Source organism: Ptychodera flava, chromosome 1, assembly GCF_041260155.1.
Source record: "Ptychodera flava strain L36383 chromosome 1, AS_Pfla_20210202, whole genome shotgun sequence".
NCBI classification, from domain to species: Eukaryota; Metazoa; Hemichordata; class Enteropneusta; family Ptychoderidae; genus Ptychodera; species Ptychodera flava.
In genome coordinates, this window is record NC_091928.1 from 33881212 (window position 1) to 33902106 (window position 20895).

The 20895-nt window shown below is 38.6% G+C and overlaps 1 protein-coding gene and 1 long non-coding RNA gene across 2 annotated transcripts in view; both read left to right on the forward strand.

The window, feature by feature from the left end:
* LOC139135738 (uncharacterized) overlaps positions 1-20895 on the forward strand; it is a 429492-nt gene that overhangs the window by 294575 nt on the left and 114022 nt on the right. The gene's annotated exons all lie outside the window — the stretch shown is intronic.
* Positions 7263-19484, forward strand: LOC139135683 (uncharacterized). Its single transcript, XM_070703291.1, has 11 exons — positions 7263-12138; positions 12435-12538; positions 12779-12846; positions 13065-13177; positions 13464-13573; positions 13862-13963; positions 14115-14207; positions 14496-14638; positions 14933-15085; positions 15495-15614; positions 15880-19484. Exons 1-11 carry the CDS (start codon positions 11582-11584, stop codon positions 16039-16041), a joined length of 1725 nt encoding a protein of 574 aa, XP_070559392.1. The 5' UTR covers positions 7263-11581; the 3' UTR covers positions 16042-19484.

Below are 20895 nucleotides of genomic sequence, written 5' to 3' on the forward strand. Positions count from 1 at the left end.
AAGAAAGTTTGATTAATGGAACCAGCACAAATTGCCTTGCGCGTACCGTTACATTGAAGACCCGTTTGATTGTGTCATGATGACAAACTAGTGTTCCCAAGGACAAGCAGTAGTAATGCAATATGTCTTTTTTGTCCAAGATACCAAGTCGTTACACTATTTCCTATATGTTTTGTTCAGCGTGGCTATACAAGTACTCTATCTTTCTGAAGAAAAAAATGGGAACGAAACCCTAGGATGGTGATGGTTGACCTATGCGTTTTTTTCTGCCTATGTTCGTATGATATGTACCAAGTGGACTGATTCTATCTCCTGTCTTCGTCGGAGAACAAGTTTTCCTTACTGCGCAATCCAAAATGCAATCATCTTGATCCATCTCGAGGTATTCCCTTGTTGACTTGGAGATACATTGTACATTTGATCACGGTTACGAGTGCTATCGTCGTAACGACAAAGTGACACTATTTGTCACCGCTGCCGTTTCATCATTATGTTGAATATGTGTATGCGCACATATTTACTAGTATTGTTTTCATACTTTATCACGTGTATCGCATCCAGCTTCGCCTATATCTTTGCCTGCCCAACGTAGAGATCTACATAACGGAAGACGTTTGATTTGCTGGCACCACTTCTAGAGTGGCAAAAGAGACATGATGAATGACATAGCCAGCGTAAGCAACAGTAACAACCCATGTTTCGTCCAATGGACGATGCCATCGAAGTGTTTCTTGCAGTCACAGCAATATTCGGAAACGCACTTTTTGTACTCGTCTTCTGTATGGAGAAGAAACTCAGAACGACACTAAATATAATGTTGATCAATTTCACTGTTACCGCATTTATATCATCCTATGAGGTTATTTCAACTTGACAGAAACCGCAAAAGATGCACCAGGACATTGGCTTATGGCCCGACGAAAATGGGGAGGGTGATGCGTTGGCCAATGTCCTAGTGCATCCTTTGTGGTACTTTCGTAATAATCTTATTATTATAGATCTTAAAATTCGTGATTGAATCATCAAATAGGCCGAGTAGTGACCGGTTTTGTGTAATATCAAGTTATTCTTTGGATTTGGAGCTCAAGATCAGTGTTGAACTCTATCTTGTGTGGCCCTTCTGGATAGCCTGGGAACTACACATACAGAGCGCGAGACGTAGTCTAGCACTTGTCCAATGGGTCCCTCGAAATCGTTCAATTGTGAACGCGCATGATATAGCCGCAAAATTTTGGGGCACCTTGGAATGGTGTAGGTTGCGGAAAGAGCTTTCTGTATGGTTTTTAGCGCACGCAAAATTCTATTTTTCTCGGTTCTAGATGTCTAACGAATACAGTATCATCTGTATATATACAGTGTCACGCTCTTTTTACCTCTGGCGTCGGAGTGGCAGTAAATTCTATTGTCCTGTCCACTTTTCTCTATCTCTGATCCATTTGGTTGACACCAAGCATCGCTTTTAATGGATACACCCCCATCGTTCATAATGACATGTATCGTCGTTTCGGAATTCAAACGTGGCCAATTAGAGGCAAATTCCTTATTTCATCAAATGATATGATGGTGAATCCTCCCGTATTACATAATGTGATGGAGAAAGTTTAAAGTCTACATAAGAGAAGTACAAGCAAAGTTTCTAATCTGTATTGTCTTGGAGCATTTTGACCATAACACGATTAACGGCCATGTTCAGGTTTATTACAAAACGTTGAAACATAAAAAATGAAACTTACGTTAGAAGATTTATTACCGGTGAATTTTGACCAACCGTCGACAAAGAATTAGAAAATCAAATTAATTACGGAAACAACAATGGTTGTCCTCTTATAGGAAGAGTAACTTTCTAAATGTAATGTGTCTGAATTTCTCAAGACTGAACAGGATATTGTATTCTGAGTAATTTTCTTTTGAAAATGAGCATAATTTCTTTGTATTTTTTATTTCTGTCGAGGTTTTAGCCTTATGATTTGGATATTATAATATTACCATATTAATAGGTAATTATTGATCAATGCAAGTATTTATGAGGCCGATACACCTCTATTGATATTTTCCATTGAATGTATGTTGCAGTGTACATCAATTATATGGTCGACGTTACACCTTCATGATAGTAATCTAATAAAATATCCACCGCTATGACCACACATTTACCTCTACATACAGCGCCAATATAGAGACGCATAGGAGCACTTAGTAATTTTGTCACAGAGATGGAGTGGGAAAAATTATGTCTTGGATTAAAGTCTAATTATTTGCAACGAACACAAACATCCTTGCATGTGTCATTGAAGATCCTCGTGATCTTTTCTTGAAGATGAACAATTGTTCCCGAGAGAAAAATAAAGTTATACGTTCTGTTCTTTTATTTGTCATAGATATTCGGCCATTACCTTATTTCCTAGGAAAGACCATTTGCCCGTGAAACACTATGCGCAAGCTTTTAGACGCGGTGGTCAACGATTGTAAACAAAGCTCATATTTCTCACATACTGTAACTCATATTTTGTCGACTCATTCGTACAAGAATGAAGTGTGTATGTTTAGTATCACTGTCTTCATATTTAAGCTATGAAACTGATGCCGAAAGCTGGGCAAAATTTGAATAGTGAAGACCTGATGCTCATTTTTAAAAGTGTTAACAAATCAAAACAATAGTACCAAGACATTATCGACATGATGGTCTTAAGTTCCATAGTGACAAATTCGATATGACACACACGAACATCATAGCACAGACAGACAACAAACAAGTACCATCACACAACGAAGTCATATCTGTAGAAGAAAAATGTATGGATCCCCGGTAATGACAACGGAGAAGTGATATCAGGTGATTCGAAAATGGCAAACGCATTCTGCCTTACATGTGGCACCCGACATATATCAATCTGTAAGTCAAAATAAGAAGTGGTCTTAATCTACTGACAAAATATGTCAGCGATGCGCTGCCATCAGTGATCACGTCACACTTTTCTACTAGTTCGTGACATATTCCAATAAGCGTTTGAATCTAGAGACAAGCCCTTTCCTTGAGTGTCCCTGATTTACACGTTTGCAAGAGCGATGGCTGTGTCTCTCTACAGAATCGCTATATGAACTTCATGCCCTAGCTTAACGAATAAGCTGTGGACAATTGTTGTCAAGGTGCAGAAAATGTCTAATAGTGTAAAGTTGTATTCATCTCTCTTATCATAGGGTCACCGTTAGAGTCTATTCTAGCTAATTTCACATACCGTCACCATGATCATTCCTGACAGATGAAAGTAATTGGTTTACATAACATCCACTCGGTTTCTACCGATCTCATTTTCTACCATAATATTTTAACGTCTGCTACGCCTTTCAGACAACCCTTTCGGTAACCTTTCTTACTCAACTTGACTTACGTCGTTTTTGTCTTGTCCTAAGGTTGTATTTAAAGATTCCTGTTTATTTTAACTAGCATCATTAAAGAATTCATTTCTATTTGAAACACTATAATGACAATCTGTTTTTTAAAATGTTGGAAAAAAATACGCGATTGCACTTCAGAAAGCACGAAATGATAGCGCCTTAGTACTCTTCATCAGTGAGCTGTACGTTTTAGGGGAGAGAAAAGCACTTTCACTACTTTTGTGAATCCGAGGCCCTCGTCTTCGCCGTTTCTGAACGATAGTCGCTACGCAACACACAAGGAAGGCTATCAAGTTAACAATAGTAAGCTTATCATAATGGTATTTTGTCGCTTTAACAGGCTTGATGACGTACATTGTAATTCTCAATGGCCATGCTTTAGGGGAAATCTGTTTACAGAGTTCGAGAATTAGTTTCAAGGTTTTTTTCGCATATAGAGACGTGGCCACTAAAACTTGACCAGGGCCTTGAGATGGCAATTTGTCATTCTATGATATTCTGTATCTTCTCTGTAATAGGACGTGCACAGGTAAATAAGATGATTGCAACAGGCTCAATTTCCTAAATAATTACAACTTCAAAATTGCAACATTCGATGCATTCTGAAGTAGTCTCCAAATACGGAAACGAGAAGAAAATTTGGTGTCGACCCTCCGGCTACCCTGGCATACATACATATGCTTATGTTCTCTAAAGTCACTTTTTTATTCGAGTTTTTCTTTTGTAGTGCAGAAAATAAATTCCCTCATTGTCCCTTAGAAATATCTAAAATACGTTTGTTATCATGGGATGATTAGGCTGCCGTATTCTACAGTTGTGAAACGAGCTGAAAAATAATTTCGAACAGCGGAAAACTACGCCGTATACAATTGGAGAGTAACCATGAAAATAAATTTATAATTGACACCTTCGTCTCTGATATTCGTGAGACATGCTGAAAACGGTGAATCGTCTCATTAAATAAAAGACCTAGTGCCAGTGTATGTTAGCTGTGAAATTGGACTGTCGTATCTGTGACAAAAAGCGTGATTTTGCAGTTTTTTAAATGTGTGCTTTACACCTTTATAAGATCAATAGCCTTTCTTGAGGGTAAATACACTGTAATTGACAACCTTGCCTTCATCGGCATCTCAGAGACGTAGACATTCATGTATTCCAAACCCTGGAGATACAAACGTATCAGTTCCGCCAGAACTGTCTGAGACTTACCATTTAGACGCACATGAAAGTTGGATGTAACGTGATATACAAACAGGTAATATGACATACATCAAACACTGCACCAAATTCATTGTAAGCTCCCTGAAAAAGTCTCAAAAAGCTGGCTAATTACTGCCCAGTAGAATCGTGGATTGCTTGTTAAGCCTGTAGGAGCAAAAAATGCCATTCTAATTATGAAGCTGCTACCTCGGGTTAAAACGATGATACATGCTCTGCAAAGTACAGGAGCACTATTATAGCAGTTACCAGTGTAATCTTAATAATGATCCAACTGTTTTAGATTAATACACTGCAACACATAAATATAAAGGTATTTTTACTAATTATCAAAATGCTATATAAACACGCAAACGGGCTGGGTCTAAACAAAGAAGACAAATCACTTATAGACAGTAGAATGTTTTGAAAGGCTTGGATGATTTTTAATCATACATGTCTTCACGGAAGAACTTTTCCAGAAATGGGAAACGGACTGATGATCAAAAGGGACCACTTATACCTCTTTGATTTCGAAAAGACAGTTCTGTACTGACTTACTGTGGAGGTGTCGAAATGAAAAGAGTTGCTCGACGTCGACCCAGACTAGATCAAGTATCAAGAATCATCGAGTCTGTTGTTCTGTAATGAAGTCAAATACCAAACATTGAAAATTCTGTAAATAGTAAATGTATCTATATAAACACTTGCAAAAAGAGATCTTATAACTATCCAACCTGCTATGTAAAATCAGCGGTCAAACCTGCTAGGGCTAAATTGGCAAACTTAAGGCGATACCAAAGGTTTCAAGTATCTCTGCAACGGTTGCTAAAGGAAATTTGTCAAATCCACGAAAATAAGAGTAAGTGTGCATTTATTGACCTCAAGATGCAAAGCAATGTTACCAAAATCAAGCAGAGACATGGTTGCCGGTCATGGAACGCATGACGTAATAGAAAATGCAGATTAGCACAGCATGTTTATGAAAAGATTAAGCCACTCCAAATTTCTCAAAATCCCCTGAAATTTTACAGAGTGATACTTTACATACTCCTTCAAAGTCCCGGGCATAGATTTTGTCAGCCGTGAAACAAACACTGTGTTTTGAAATGGCAAAAATCTACTTTGTAATTTCGTACAATTGTTAATCCTATTCTGCCGTACCTCAAAAGTTATTAAGAATTTTCTAAAACGCATGCTTAACCTATTTATCTTAGCTTTGTTTGCCGAAATTCTTTTCAACAGATCAGATGAAAAAATGGCCGACTTGAAAGCTTTTAAACATTTTCACAACAGCATAGGCGATAGTGCCTAGTAAACTGTGTAATTGGTAACAATTTTCATGTGCCGCGCATTTGGAACACTGCGCATGGCAGCCTCAGCGATCGTGCGCTCGTTGAATACTTCGGTATCGTCTCAAGGCGATACCAAAGGATTCAAATTGCTAAGCAACGGTTGCTTAGGGTAATTTCCATAATCAATCAAAATACAAAGTGTTCATGGTTTTCTTTGCACAATAAAATTTACAGAATCATACGATTTCAAAAGACGCAGGTTTGTCGCGCGATTTTTCAGTGACGTCACACATATAAGCTTACAAATTTTCAGAGGTCTACTTTAAAACGTTTCAGCTCCTACAAATTTTCACCAAATTTTTCAAAATTTCAGAATGTAACACATGAGATACCTTCATAGAGCCCCTAGCATGGATTAGGTTATCTGTTCAAGTACAAACGATTTTTGAACAGAAAAATATCTACTGTGCCATTTTGTGAAAGTTTGAAGGATTTTACGGCGATATCTCACAAACGGTAAAGGCATGCTTATCTATATTCTGATGCATGACTTCAATAATCCTACCAAAAGTCAGCTAAATTGGTTTACAATTGAGAGAGTTGAACTATTTTGAGCATTTTCAAAATACAAGGAGTCGAAAATCCATAGAAAACAACGGAAGGGTAAGATTTTGCAGGTGCAAAAGTGCACGTTTGGAACGTTTCCAGCGATATAAACCAACGCGCGCTTTGAATCCTTAAAACAAAGTAGTCTAATTATTGTAATTTTACTGACTGCGATCCCTCCGCACGATGTTCAGTTCTTGAAGCACTCAAACATGTGCACTCACATTTATAACCCTAATCAACGTCGTTGAATTCCCCTGCATCGCGATCTCTGGAAAGATAACCGGCAGTCCCAAGGAGGACGGAAAATGCTTTCGGTATGTTACATTTTCGAATATTTCAATCGTCCCCTTCTTTGTCTCAGATGAAAAATGCAGAATTGTGAGCCACTAAATACTTGTTAAAACAAAGACCGGCACAAATGTAATAGGGTAAAGTTACGCTTGCTACTGCGCATACGATGAGTAATTGGAATCATTACATTTATTCTGGTAAGTATTATTTCAAAATGCATCCCTGGAGAATTGTACGATTGTCAAATACTACTCTAAAACCAATATTTGCATCTTAACAGAACTAAACTATCATTTCCCAATATTTGAATCACAATGCGTTAAAAGTTTCAAATTAAAGCATTGCCCCTTAAAATTGTTACTATTTTCTTCATGAGAATATAATCAGGAAAATATCTAAACTACCACATTCTTGATGTCAAATAAAAAATGCATTCCTTCTTCTCTAAAATAGTGTCTCTTATAGATCTTTAAAGGCAGGGGGAGCCTATAAATACCCCCTATCTTTCTGATTATTCATAACTGAACATGAGTGGCATGAGAGAGCAGCGTACACGAATGCCCCCGAAAATCTGGATCTTTCACGAACCACGGTGTAAATGGAAGCACTGTACCGACATTTTACGTTTTGTGAATACTTGTGGCGTCTCTTTGTTAGCGAAATTCTCCGATTTTGTCCTTTTTAAGGTTGTTTTTGATGCTAAAACTGCTTCGATCCTTTGTTCGAAGCGGCCAAAGAACAATAGATGTCAGCGTTTCAAACAGCCGTCAATCACGAGGGGACGCGGAAAGGTGAAAACGATCAAACATTTGCTATGTACATCGGATCGATTACGACGTAAACAATGAATAAACGATTCTATTGGGCAAAAACCTAGCACTTGACTAACGGTAACTGTATCTGAGTCTCAGGTGATTTACTGAGACAATTTCGTTGTTTCTAGCAGATTGCCTCTCCCTATTTGTTTGTGAAACTATGTGCCTGAATGTATGGGTGATGTGTGTTGACCTGAAGGCCGGTATTTTACGGTAGTTCTCTTTTGGAAGTATGTAGTGGCCCTGAAAAGGGCCGTTTCGTAGGCGTTGAACACGCGTACTTACTGCCAGTGGTGTCCCATGTAAGGCCGATTTGGGGGATTGGGGTACAGAGATCGCACCCGTGCTAGTACGCAATCGGGAATTATTTCCCTCTTTGCTACTACAACCCCATTAGCCTGCATGAGACGATCTTTGCGCTCCAAGTAGCGAGGATCAGCCCACGCTCCTCTTCTGCCAAGAAGTGTCCAGTACTTTCTGTAAAGGGTCTTTCTCATTCCTGCGTTCACGTCGCAAGCCCGTCGCCCTCGTCCTAACCACGGCTGTTGAGCTTTCGCCACACAGGGCTGGCAAAAGCAGTGGCAGCACTCTTCTTTACTGCTGTCTCTCGGTATATAGACATCGATACTGGCTAGACTCTCGTCTTGGGCGCCCCGTGGTTCATTGGCTCTGTCATCGGTCGACGGCGCAATATCCCAACCGTAGTGAGTGAAGAGGCCTCGGATAGCACTCTCCTGCTCGTCACTGACAAAGAGCACAAGTTTTCTACTCATGTTGTCGTCGGGCAAGTCGCTCCTGAAATAACAAACTCTAAAACAAACGACGCTTGATAATGATATGCACTTGCCGTACGCGTGTTTATGTAAATTTAGGATTGACGGCGGCCGTCTGGCGACGAACTGACAAATCGTATGCCGTGGTGGGGGGGGGCGACGATCATGCAGGTACGCACAATCACAACACGAGCTGCATCATTTCCGGTCGAGGAGATAAATCTTGATCGCAATTAGTTCATGTATGTTGGAGTTGTTTAAAAAAGACACTTGCCATAGAAAAATACAGTGCTGACCGTAAAGACGGAAACACGATAAGTCTGGACAGTGAACTTAGAAGAGAAAAGTTTCTCTGCTGTCAATGATCTGAAAAACGCAGTAAAGAATGTCGTTTTTCAAGATATATGGACGCGATTGAATTTGTGTTTTACTTCCATGCTCTAAGGACTCTCCAATTCTTCCTGGATTATCTATCGGCTCCAAGTGACTTTGCTATGCCGATATCGATATTGCATTCACGCTAAGGTGACTTCAAAATTACTTCGTTGACTGATGTAGTAGTCGTACAAACTCAAGAAATTCCTCAGCTACCAAGGAATAATCGGCAAAATTTACAGAAACCAGCAATAATAATTTCGGTCATTTTATCGCCTTTGGCTATGCGGGTTGGCCTAGCGGAAGTAGTTATATTGGACGATCGAAGATCCCATTTTTTACCCTACCTGTGTGGTATTCGAACAAAGGAGATCATAATTGAAAGATGTTCAGTGACCTGCCGCAGATTTCTTATGATATCCAATAAACTGAACCTCTTATAAATTACTATGTAGTTTTCTCAGAGGTGATTTTTTTTCTACACGTTTTGACGTTTGATTTGAAGTCTTTTGACTATCCATTGCCGCGTGATGTACGGCTGAACTCGTCACTTGGGCACGCGTGACGGGAGTGTGGTTGCAAAGTTGTCGGGAAGTTGTTTGTATTTATTTAGAGCCTACAGCTCTTGAGTCATCAAGATAAACACCCGGATAAACATTCTATACACCTGTGAAACGGGGATTACTTTATTGTTATCTTTCCTGTGATGAACATTGTGTGAACATTTTTTCCAGAATGTTCCCATGATGAAGTGTAAAACTGATTGTTTGGAAAAAATCGACAGAAATTGTCCAGTGACCATGATAAAATAGAAACTTTAGTTCTTCCTTTGATTGCCTAGATTCGATATTGCTATCATGACATCGATATTGCGTTCGCGCTAAGGTGTCTTGGAACTTACTAATACTTCTCTAAATAGTTTACAGACAAAATCAACAAACAACAACTACTATTACAACTAATAACAAATTGTCAGCAAAAATTACAGAGACCAGTAATAATTATCTCTGTCATTTTGTAGTCTTTGGCTAGCGGAATCAGTACATTGGACCTTGACCATGGTCCATGATTGGACGATCGGAGGTTTCAATTTTTAACCCACCACACGAATGTTCAAACTAGGGAGATCATAATCAGATGCTGCTCAGTGGCCGAAAGATTTTTATAATATCAAATAAATTGAACCCATAACAATTACTCTCAATTTTTAACTTGCTCAGATATAGATATTTTTGTACACTTTTTCCGTTTTGATGTCAAGTCTTTTGCCTGTCTCATTGGCAGCACACGTACGGTTGTATCTGTCACGTGGTGACGGGAGTGTTGTTGCAAAGTTATGGGGAAGTTGTTTGTATTTATTTAGAGCCTTCATCTCATGAGTCGTCAAGATAAACACCCGGATAAACATTCTATACACCTGTGAAACGGGGATAACTGCTGTATAATCTTTCCTGTGATGAACATTTTGTGAACGCCTTTCCAATATGTTCCCACGATGAAGTGTGAACTGATTTTTTGTTCGTAAAAATCGACATAAATGATCAAGTGACTGTAACAAACAAGACCCAGATGCAAAGTCATTGCGAGGACGATAGTAAGAAATTCATTTTAGACGCCAGTTTTCTTTCACTAATATGCAAAAATAAATTTTGTCCGCATTTTCGTTAAAAAGGACGAAAATACACCTGCTAGTGTTACAGTGGATACTGAAAGTCGCACTAATTTATGGCTCAGACTACAAGCTGCAACAACAGTCATGCATACATACATGCAACAACAACATTTGTCCAAATTTAGTGTCCGATGTCGAGAACGTGCAGCTATGCATAGCCACAAAACTAAAATCAAGATATTGCTGTCGTATTTCTCAACGGGAATAACTCATTTTTTTACACGCTGTGCATTAGAAGAGCAAGTAGGCATTCGGTGGTTTATATCATAATAGTCTTGATCGCACCATGATCGCACCTATTTGGCGAGAATACAACGGGCACTATAATCTTACATAATTATTGATATTAGTATTATGTCTTCACGTTGAAAAGTTTTCGACCGGTCGAGGTAGCAGCTCAAATCAGCAACCATGGTATATTTTGAACATCGTGTTCATCACTGGACATAGAATTACCTTGCTATCAACAGTAAGTTATGTTCCAGCGGCTTAGTAAATCAGCTGTCAGTGGCTTGTCAGGTTACTCGCTCGTCATAATCTTGTTTATGCCCCCGTCCTTTGTGCTGTCCAGACATTTCAGCGCCAGAAACTGCTCACCCTGACCTATATAATAAAGCGATCTTGCAGACTGATCATTCAGCTCAGTTTCTGTCGGCGGTTGTTGGTTTGTTGATTTGCTCCGTGGTTTCGGTAAGATCTTTCCCATTCGATACGCACTTTGAAATTTTTTTAGATCAATTTAGTATATTTCAAGTTTAAAAAATCACATTTTTTTATCATTTATTAGTGAAATTTTTTGTAGGTAAATTTAGTATATTCCAAGTTTTAAAAATCACATTTTTTTATCATTTATGAGTGAAATTTTTTGTAGGTAAATTTAGTACATTTCCAGTTTTTAAAAATTCACGGATAGTTTCAACAGTTTATGAGTATATAATTGAGATAGTTTACTAGGTTAGCTTCATTCGATTTCAAGTAGTTTAGGTTTAATTTTAAATTTTTGGTAATTCAGCTTGACGGTTCAGCTAATTTTTATTGGTTTTTCTTTACAATATTTTGATTTTTTTGCTCTCGAGAATTTCCCCCAATTTTGTTGTCTGTCCTTTTTGCATAGTCCTTTTTCAAATTTGTGAGCAATTTGTTGTTAGTGATTTAGCTATGCACTCGACACAAAGAGAAAATTCCATTAGACCTTCCGAGACACACGAGGCAATCCGCGAACGGAATCAACGCCGAACACGAGACAACAGCAAACGTGGTTCCATTGACTACGCAGCACCAACGGCGGTGGCGAAGGCCGATCTCCAGACGGCATTTGCCAGCATACGAGAACTTCTGGGAGGAAGGCAGCACAAATTTTCAAATTATGACGTTTTGGTCGAGGTAACCAACTTCTTTCTGATGAGGAACGGCCCTGCAAGTGGAAGTGATCCCGTGAGAAACCCAGAAGACGATGGCCATTGTTTTGAAGCAACCGACAAAAACAAGACAGAAGATCGTATGTTCTTGTGTACTTCATCTTCAGTGAACAACCTTGTCGCACGAATCGAAGAGCACAGACGATGTTGTGGGGCCAACCTGAAATGTGAACGAACAAACTTGATCGGCCATGCCGGGCGCCTTCACTTTGTATGTAACAGCAACGACGCAAAGCATCGGTGGACATGGTATTCGTCCTCAACACTACCGAATGGCAAACTGCTTGTCAATTACAGGTTGGTAAATTTCATTAACACTGTATTTGCCGCTTCGAATGAAGTTATTATATAAATCCTAAAACATTTTAGGCTGATGAAACACACTAACGATAAAAAGTGTGTTAACAGCGAAACATCTTTGACAAAATTTATTCGTGTGTATCTGATATTGAGATATCTCGATCGGTCGATCTTACCATGGTAGCTCCATGATCTTACTAATACACCGTCACGGTCACTCCACAAAATTGACCGTGTTTACCACCATCAACAGACTTGCTTACTAAATTTCCTCGTTTTTTGTTCTTCAAAAGGATGCTTCACGCAGTGGAAACAAGTGGTATGCTTTATGCACAATACGACGCTCTGTGCAAAGCTGGTAACATGGGTGTGCTGGGAAAGCAATACAGGAAGACCTGTGAGTATACACATTCCATCAACCAATACGATTCAAAAATTGGTACATCATAGTTCATCATAAAAATACTTTTGTCCCCATAATCCTGATCATACGTTTTTTACACCTGGCATTAAAACCATGTATATTTCTCGTCATTTTCAAAGATTTTTCTGGCATGATTCTCTGAATGTCGATAACGTTACAAATAAAATGTTCATCACAAGTTCACTTTTGAATATCTTACAACTTTATTTGCAGTCATTAGTCAGTATGGCCCAATAGTGGAACGATCCGCCGAAGAGTCCCGAAGTGATGCTCTACTTGAGGTACGCACGTGTTAAAATATGATAACATCAAGGCAGATTCTCTTTCAAGAATTGAGCACATACGTGTAGACAAGTTACCGTTACGTTACTCTATCATTGTAATAGTAATTACTCCACAATTCTCCTACACAAATACCCAATAATAAAATGGCTTTAGCTTATCAGAATAGTATTGCGTGATGTTCTCGAAAACCTTTCATCTCTGTTTCACATCATAGGAGATTGCATTCTATGGACCGGAGAGAAGAGGTGGAATTGAAGTCATGTCTGACGCACGCCATGCAACTCGCAAAAATGCCAAGCAAAGTGACATCGTATTCCTAGGAGACAGGTAACAAAAACCAAAAGGTTTATTTCTTAATTACATCCCTGTCTTTTTAATATGACAATTTAGAAATCAAGATCTTTTCCAAAATACAATGCGTCTCAGTGACGCTATTGAGCGTATTTTAAGAGCTGAGATTCATTTGTTCAAAACTTTATTAAAGCTCGCTCATTGATCAGGCTGACAATTGGGAGAAAAAATACTTAAAATTATATCTTTTTTGTGATTTCTTCATATGCAGTATTAGTCCTTTCGTTAAAGGCACAACTTTACTTTCTCATTCTAATATCAGAACTCACAAGTGTGTCTACAAGACATGTGTCACAAGGGAAGATGATACTTGCTCCCAACGTCACGAAATGGCCGGCGTGCGGCGGTTCTACGAATGGGCAGATGAAAATGGTAAGTTAACAAGCTTTTGCTTAACTTTAAATATTTCCATTGTCATTTTATCATTTCTTAGAAATAGAAATGTTACCTGCTTTTGATTGTTAATATTTGGGAGACAAAAATAAATGTTTATATTTAATGTAGTGGTTTCAGTTATGGCATAATCGAGATATTACAAATGTACATTTAGACATATTACACAATCACCCTGGGAAATACTTTCACCACAGGGCAAGTTAATATGTTGCATAACTTCCTGCATTTGCCAAATCTAAAACGAAGAAATGTGCTTTCCTGCAGCTGTACCAGTTGACATACACGCCCATGATCGGAATGCGTCGGTGAATAAATTCATTCGTGAAGAGCGTCCAGAAACTCAGAACTCTAATGATACATGGCACGGTAGGCTATTCGTTTATCAAATCTTAGTAACACATATATGAAATATGCATACACAGATAACAAATTTCTAGCTTTATTTTAAGGTAGCCTTCTGTATGCATAGCGTAAATAATTTTAGCCTATTGTTTCCTTAATTCCTCAATATATACAGTGACAAAACAGGTTGGGAGAGAAGTCAAAAAAATCACATCTGGAGCACAGAGGAATCATGGAAAGACTTGGCATGCAGATCTATCTGACAAAGGTATGTTGAATGTATACGATGTTATTTGAAATCTTGTCAGTGTACTCGCTATAATCGACGTTTTGATTTTGGATCTCATTTGTAACAAGTTTACTTTTGCATTCTGAAATAATGAGGATTTCGCTAAAGACAGTAATGCTCTACAACGGTGAATTAACATTTGCAAGACATTTCGATTAAATGTGAAATTCGCACCCCCCCCCCCAAATGTTGTATTTCTTGCAAAGAAACGACATTGTATGGCATGTTAATTTGAATGCATAGTATGTTTACTTATTATATTTGCAGGGGCTTCGATTAAAACGCATTTCTACTGGTGCATGAAACATGCGAAAACATACATGAGAGAAACCGGACATGACACAAACACCAGAGAAGAGGCATGCCAGATACTGAGACAGCGACTTGACAACATTGTCAACCACTACCAGGTAATATATGATATTTACCTTTATCGATAACCAAAATATCCCAACATTAGTATGCATCTCAAAAGGATTAAACTATTCCCGTTTATTTCACTTTGTTTCAAACTAACACCTACCACGCCAAATATAATCCCGTAGCAAGTATGCCAGCATACAATACTCGACCTCATCCAAACCCAAAACGAGGGGTTCAAAAGCAGAACACACCATCATACCTTCGAACTCCAGATAAACTCAAATACGATTGAAAAACACAAGTCTACTACATTTCTCAATGGATTCTGCTTTGTTCTTTAGGGTAACCATGGAGAGTGCCACCCAACATCTGGATGCCGCAGTGGGTCATATGAGCCGACATGGCGATTAATTCGAAGTCCAGTAGCTGTTAGACTGCTTAGCAACTTCATAAGGAGTAGTGTGGTGTACAAGCAGCCAGAACATTTCATCGACGTAAGTTTACACACACACACACACACACACACACACACACACACACACACACATATATATATATATATATATATATATATATATATATATATATATATATATATCAAGTATGTGTGATACCTATTGCTCGACTTTCACTCATTCAGGTGATCGTCAGATATGTACATTTTGTTTGTATGCAAGTTTTGTTATGTACTTATTATGTATCTACATGTAGTTGGATCAAATTCGACAAGTCAAATTTCTTTTCGTGTTGTTGTGTGTATGAAAGTATGTGTGATATCAGTCCACTTTATAGTCACTCACAACATATGAATGTGTTTATATATATATATATATATATATATATATATATATATATATATATATATATATATATATATATATATACTTCTTTTTTGTTTTGCAGTGCAAAGACACCCACTACGTCGAGAGTTACAACAATGTAGTCCTCGTGTACACAGACAAACGAGTGGTCCTCGGCAATTACACATACAAATTGCGGAGCGACATGGCTTGCCTAGATTGGGTATGTACAGCAACGAATCTACACATAGGTCCTACAAGTATAGGATAAACTTAAAGCATATAGCTGATTCATGTACTAGATTTGTCAAAGCAATATACCAGTGACGTTTCAACGAAACCCTTACAGAGCATTTATCTTTGTTACAGTTATAAAATATCGTCAGAAGGAATTTCAACTGTGCTATAATGTAGTCATAAACCAAGAATTTGCAATCTTACTCATTTGGTGTAACAACAAGCTAATATTCTGTACCAACTGTTTGCAGAATGAAAATGTTGACAGACCGGCCACGTCCACCGTTGCACCAGAACCGGATCACAGAAGACCCAGGCGGCAGTCCGGCTACAGAAATACCGTGAGAAAAACATCCCAGTGGAAAAATAGAATATGGAGGGAAATGATGACATCGATTTTCACAATTGATTAATTTCTTATTTCTCTTATACAAGCATTTTGTAAAAAAGAGAAAACTTGTTAATTATATTTGAAACATAAGTCAATAAATTGTCTGAATTGAAAATAAAAAAATGTTTGTGTTTTATGTTAACCACTTTGATAACTATCTATAATCAGCTAAAAAAAGCAAAATGCCAATGAACCAGGTATATGGACGGATTTTTGTTGAAAATAATCAGTGGTAATATATCACTATAAGCGTGACTATCAAGTTGTCTCAATCGTGTTTACTTCATCCAAACGACATATTTCAGACGATTTCACGTTACAAAAGCACTGCAAAAAATGTGAGTTCCAAACGGGAAAAAAATTGAAACATTTATTGCAATCAAATCAAAATGCCCAAACTGAAAATGATCAAACCTATCGATTGAAGCAGTTTTACTCGACGGTGTTGACACTCACTCTTCCGATATGTCTATGGTGTTTCTAGAAATGGTTCATTCATTCTCATTAATCTGTTGGCTCCAAAAATCTGACAGTAAAAAACAAGTGTTCACTTGATTAAATTGTGTCACTTAGCTGAAAATTAATTGGAATATCCCAGAGAAGACTGTCATATTTTGCCCGCTCAATTGTTTTATCTAGTAAGCTTAATCATGTTTTATCGACAGAGTTCAGTAATTGTACACTGTGTTGTGTGATTGTTTGTGATATTGTTCTGTGTCCATGTACTTTTTGTTTATTTTTAATAGTATTGTGTTTTAGCCACACTTTTTGCCTGTGCTTGGGATGAATAAAGTTCCATTGAATTGCATAGAATTAATGTAATATTGTAATAGCCGGGAACACAAGGTGCCATACGACACTGCGGGAAAGTGCTTGATTTTAATACTCAAAATTTTCAAATCTTTAAATAGGCCGATCTGTTGTCCTCGTTGCCGTTCTATGTGCTACATACATGTTGCATCAAAGCATAAAGAAGGAAGAAATAATTATACGAAAAAGTATCGACTATGAAATTTGATTTCAATCCCACCGTAACTTCACGTCCTGATCGCTATTTGTATTGTTAGCGTATGGTTTCATCTCATCAAAGATCACAATTCACATACTAACTGATGTCTGTGAACGGATTACTCGTACGTAAAAAGACCAGCCAGCAGTTTCCATTTTCAGGGCACAGTGCACTTGCACTTTTTTCCTTCTCGATAGTGTGACTGCCTTAGCTGAAATCCGATAAAAAATTACCGTGGCACAAATACGGACTCTTGAACGCAGCGCCAATAGGTTTGGAGGCCGCGATAGGTATAGTCTTGAATGAACAATGGATTCGAACTCGGAAACCGGGTTCAAATAACAGATAGTCAATCCTCGAAACAGACCATTAAAAAGAAGTTAATCAGGAGGATAATTTGTTGTGTAGTTGAAGTACTTCAAGAATTACAGTTCTTGTGTCTCTAGTAAAACAGACCCTGCCAGAAACGCTCAACAAATTCAACGAAGTCATTTCCGGTTCTTTATTCTCCGTGGGACTTCAAGGCCAGTGACATGATCAACCCGACCCCGCATCAAACGGACCTGAAGTATATTACAAAGCACCGTGATCAATTTTATTCAAAATGTTTCCTCGAGAGATCATGATTATAACCACTTGTGGTGAAAATCTTGGACTGTCATACGCATATCAAATTAAAACAAACGATGGAAGGTGCTGTGAATTCGACCCTTTATATAAAAGTGAACTTTCATCGCATGACCGGCGAACAGGCTTATATAAATATTCGTGAAAATGAAAACACACTGAAAACTCATGCAGTTCATCAACGATAGAATGAAGACGTTTTGTGCTCGTTGCGAGAGATCTAACAAATATAACTGAATATAACTGCTGAGGACCTTCTTTTGTTGTAACTCGTGCATTTAGAGTGAGTGGGTCTGTACTTCTTCACCTACAGACCAGGACCCGGCGCGGACAGTGTAGGCCTAATTTTTTATTTTTGTTTCACATAGCATGATGAGCTTATAATCTTAGTTGTATGCGTATTTCAATGAAGGTCAGCTTTATAAGGCGAAACAGCTTACAGCACAAGTGGGCATGAATCGCAACTGTATGAAACGTTTGATCTGTCGTGGGGTAAAATTGCCCAGAGTGAAAGGTTGACTTGAAGCCGATAGTGTCGACAACTTGAGTGTAGGCACACTTGACTGAGATCGGGTCGGTTTGCGGCCATTTCTTCCAGAAACAGGCGAGGTCCTGACATGTGAAGGATCACGTGTGGGTGCTTTATATAACCCAACCTGGTTTACTAACATCGTTCCAGTAAGAATATACGCCAGAGTGCACATAAATACTTCACCAGTAACGTCTTGCCATGGAGGTAGCATGCATGCTGCGTGGTCCTACAAAGACCTTGGTTTTTGTCGTTGATCAGCCAATCAGTAGTGGAATAAATTAGTACGTCATAGAATCTTTCTGCATGCTGGCTGCGCGAGTTTCACTGCGTTTGGGTTCAAAACATGGTCGATTTCTTCAACAAGATGCGAGTAACACGTTCATCGGCGTAATTTTCGAGAAGGTGGTTAGATTTGTGATCCAACAACACAGTTACGAATGTTTCGATACATAGCGGCCGCCGCGAGGAATGCATAGAATATGCTTCAATTCATGGTTCGCGGCCGCCGCTGTGTGTGTATCGAAACACACGTAGGCCTAACTGTGTCCAACTAGGTATATGGGAGTGTAGTTCTGAATGTTTTGTGTGAGTGCACGGCCAGAAAAAAACCCAGAATACAAGGATCGTGTGTTTTTTTAGTAATCCTGTTGCACATCTTGTGAGTATTTAGTTTGCATTGGCGGGCAGATCGAGTACGGGATGGATAGATAGAGCCGGAAATCGAAGCGATTTAGCGGTGGCGGCCTTGCCGGGGACACACAGACCTGTACGCAGGGCTACAGACTGCCAAGCTGACGAGCGCACGTGACTGAAAACGGCGGTCGTCAATACAATGCAATACAAACGATTGAACCCCGCGTCAATAGTCAGTCAATAGAGGAAGACAACTACGCCGGGAAGCGTCTGTCCATTTTCCGTCAAAGGTTTTGATCTGAAACATCTTCACTGGGCACAAACTACATGAGTGGCTGTTATAGTTATACATTCTACAGCCTACAGGTATTCAACTATTCGTTGGTACGAGCGATGTTCAAAGTACGTCTGTAGGCCTAGCTACGATTGTTTTCGAGTACGGAGTTACAGACATCGGTACAGTTCATCGTGTTCAAACCACCAACTGTTTTCACCTCGTGTTTTTGTTTTGTATGTCCGTTATTTTAACTGGCTCTATTAGCGTACACACATAGCTGTTAGGATTAAGATTTCCTGTATAAATAGATACACTCAGAGCTTAATACGCCCATGTACACAGTGTTTTACATGTGCCACTCCTAGGCCCTGGGATCGATTGCCATACCTTTAAGTATTCTAGGAATAAAATGAGAGAAAAACGTGCACCCTGTTAATATTTGGTGACACGAAATAACTGTATGCACTTCAGATACACGGCTAATTCGATTTAACGTATTGTTGTTATACTCAAGTTTTTATACTTAATTCAGCACATCACTTCAACTGCAAATATCAGATATCAAACCTCCAGTTACTTACAAACCTTACTTAATAACAACATGACCGCAGACAGGTTAAATGTTAAATTCACAAATATAAAGCAAAGCATTATGTCCAATTCAAAATGTCTTAGCTGAGTCAGACATCGGTCTGCGCAAAAACGGAGTTTCTCTAAGTAAGTTAATGTAAAATATTGAAATATGTAGGAAAACGATTACATAGAATACTTTTGATGAAATTCTATACACTCCGAGAAGTATTGTTTTGTAAAACAGGGCATTGATCTCCTGTGATTCTTCTTTTGCTTCAATGCGTATTTGTACTGGAAGTTTTTTGGTGTTTCGAGTGTTTTGTACATGGTGAATTATCAACAGAGACACATAAGACTAAAGCGAGAGAAAAGAAGATGCCAGAAACAGTAAATGCTAATTCTTAGGTTGAAAAAATCACTGCATGGTAACATATATATGTATGTTAGCAATGTCACATGTGTCGTTTTGATAAAAGTGCGCCACCCGTCCATCTCTAGCTATCTGTCAACTATTGAATTAGGTGACTATGACATTTTGATAGCTTGTTGGCCTTTTCTATTGACATATTGTTGTGCACAGAGCCGTGTCACGTTAACACTCTACATCTGTTTCTGAAGTATAAACACTTCTTTGGTTTGTCACTTTCATAAGATAAATTAAAGAGTGTCCCCTAGGTATAATGGTACTGAAAGTAGAAGTGACACATTCTGTTTGAAAATGAAACCATACACGAAAGAAGTCTTAACATTTGAGTCGATACACAGACAAACAGAAACAGACTGGCAACGGGTATTGTTCAAGGCGTGAAGCGGTTACGTAAGTCATTCATGTTCGCCTCGCCGCAGGTAGCTCTCGCCTCGCTTCTCCGAAGAGTGCCGACCATGCACCCTTTTTAAGCGAAAGTATGTTCGGCAAAGTTTGTGTTATTGTTGTCATGTGGTGCTGAGTGGAATCGGCATGCTGGCGAAAACGGGAAAGTTTTGAGCTTCGGGAAAGTGAGTTTTACCATTTTAAAAATTCCTCTCACCTTTTTATGAATATATAATGTGTGTGTCTCAACCAAATTCGAAAGCCTTCTATCGATACTGTCTGGTTTTACTCAATGGTTTACGGTCAGTCATATCGTCTATAAAAAGTTGGTCATTGAAGAACGTGTTTATGAAACTGCGGGCGTGTTATCTTTCGATTGGCGTGAAGCAGTGTTTCTGCCCTGAGAGCTCACAA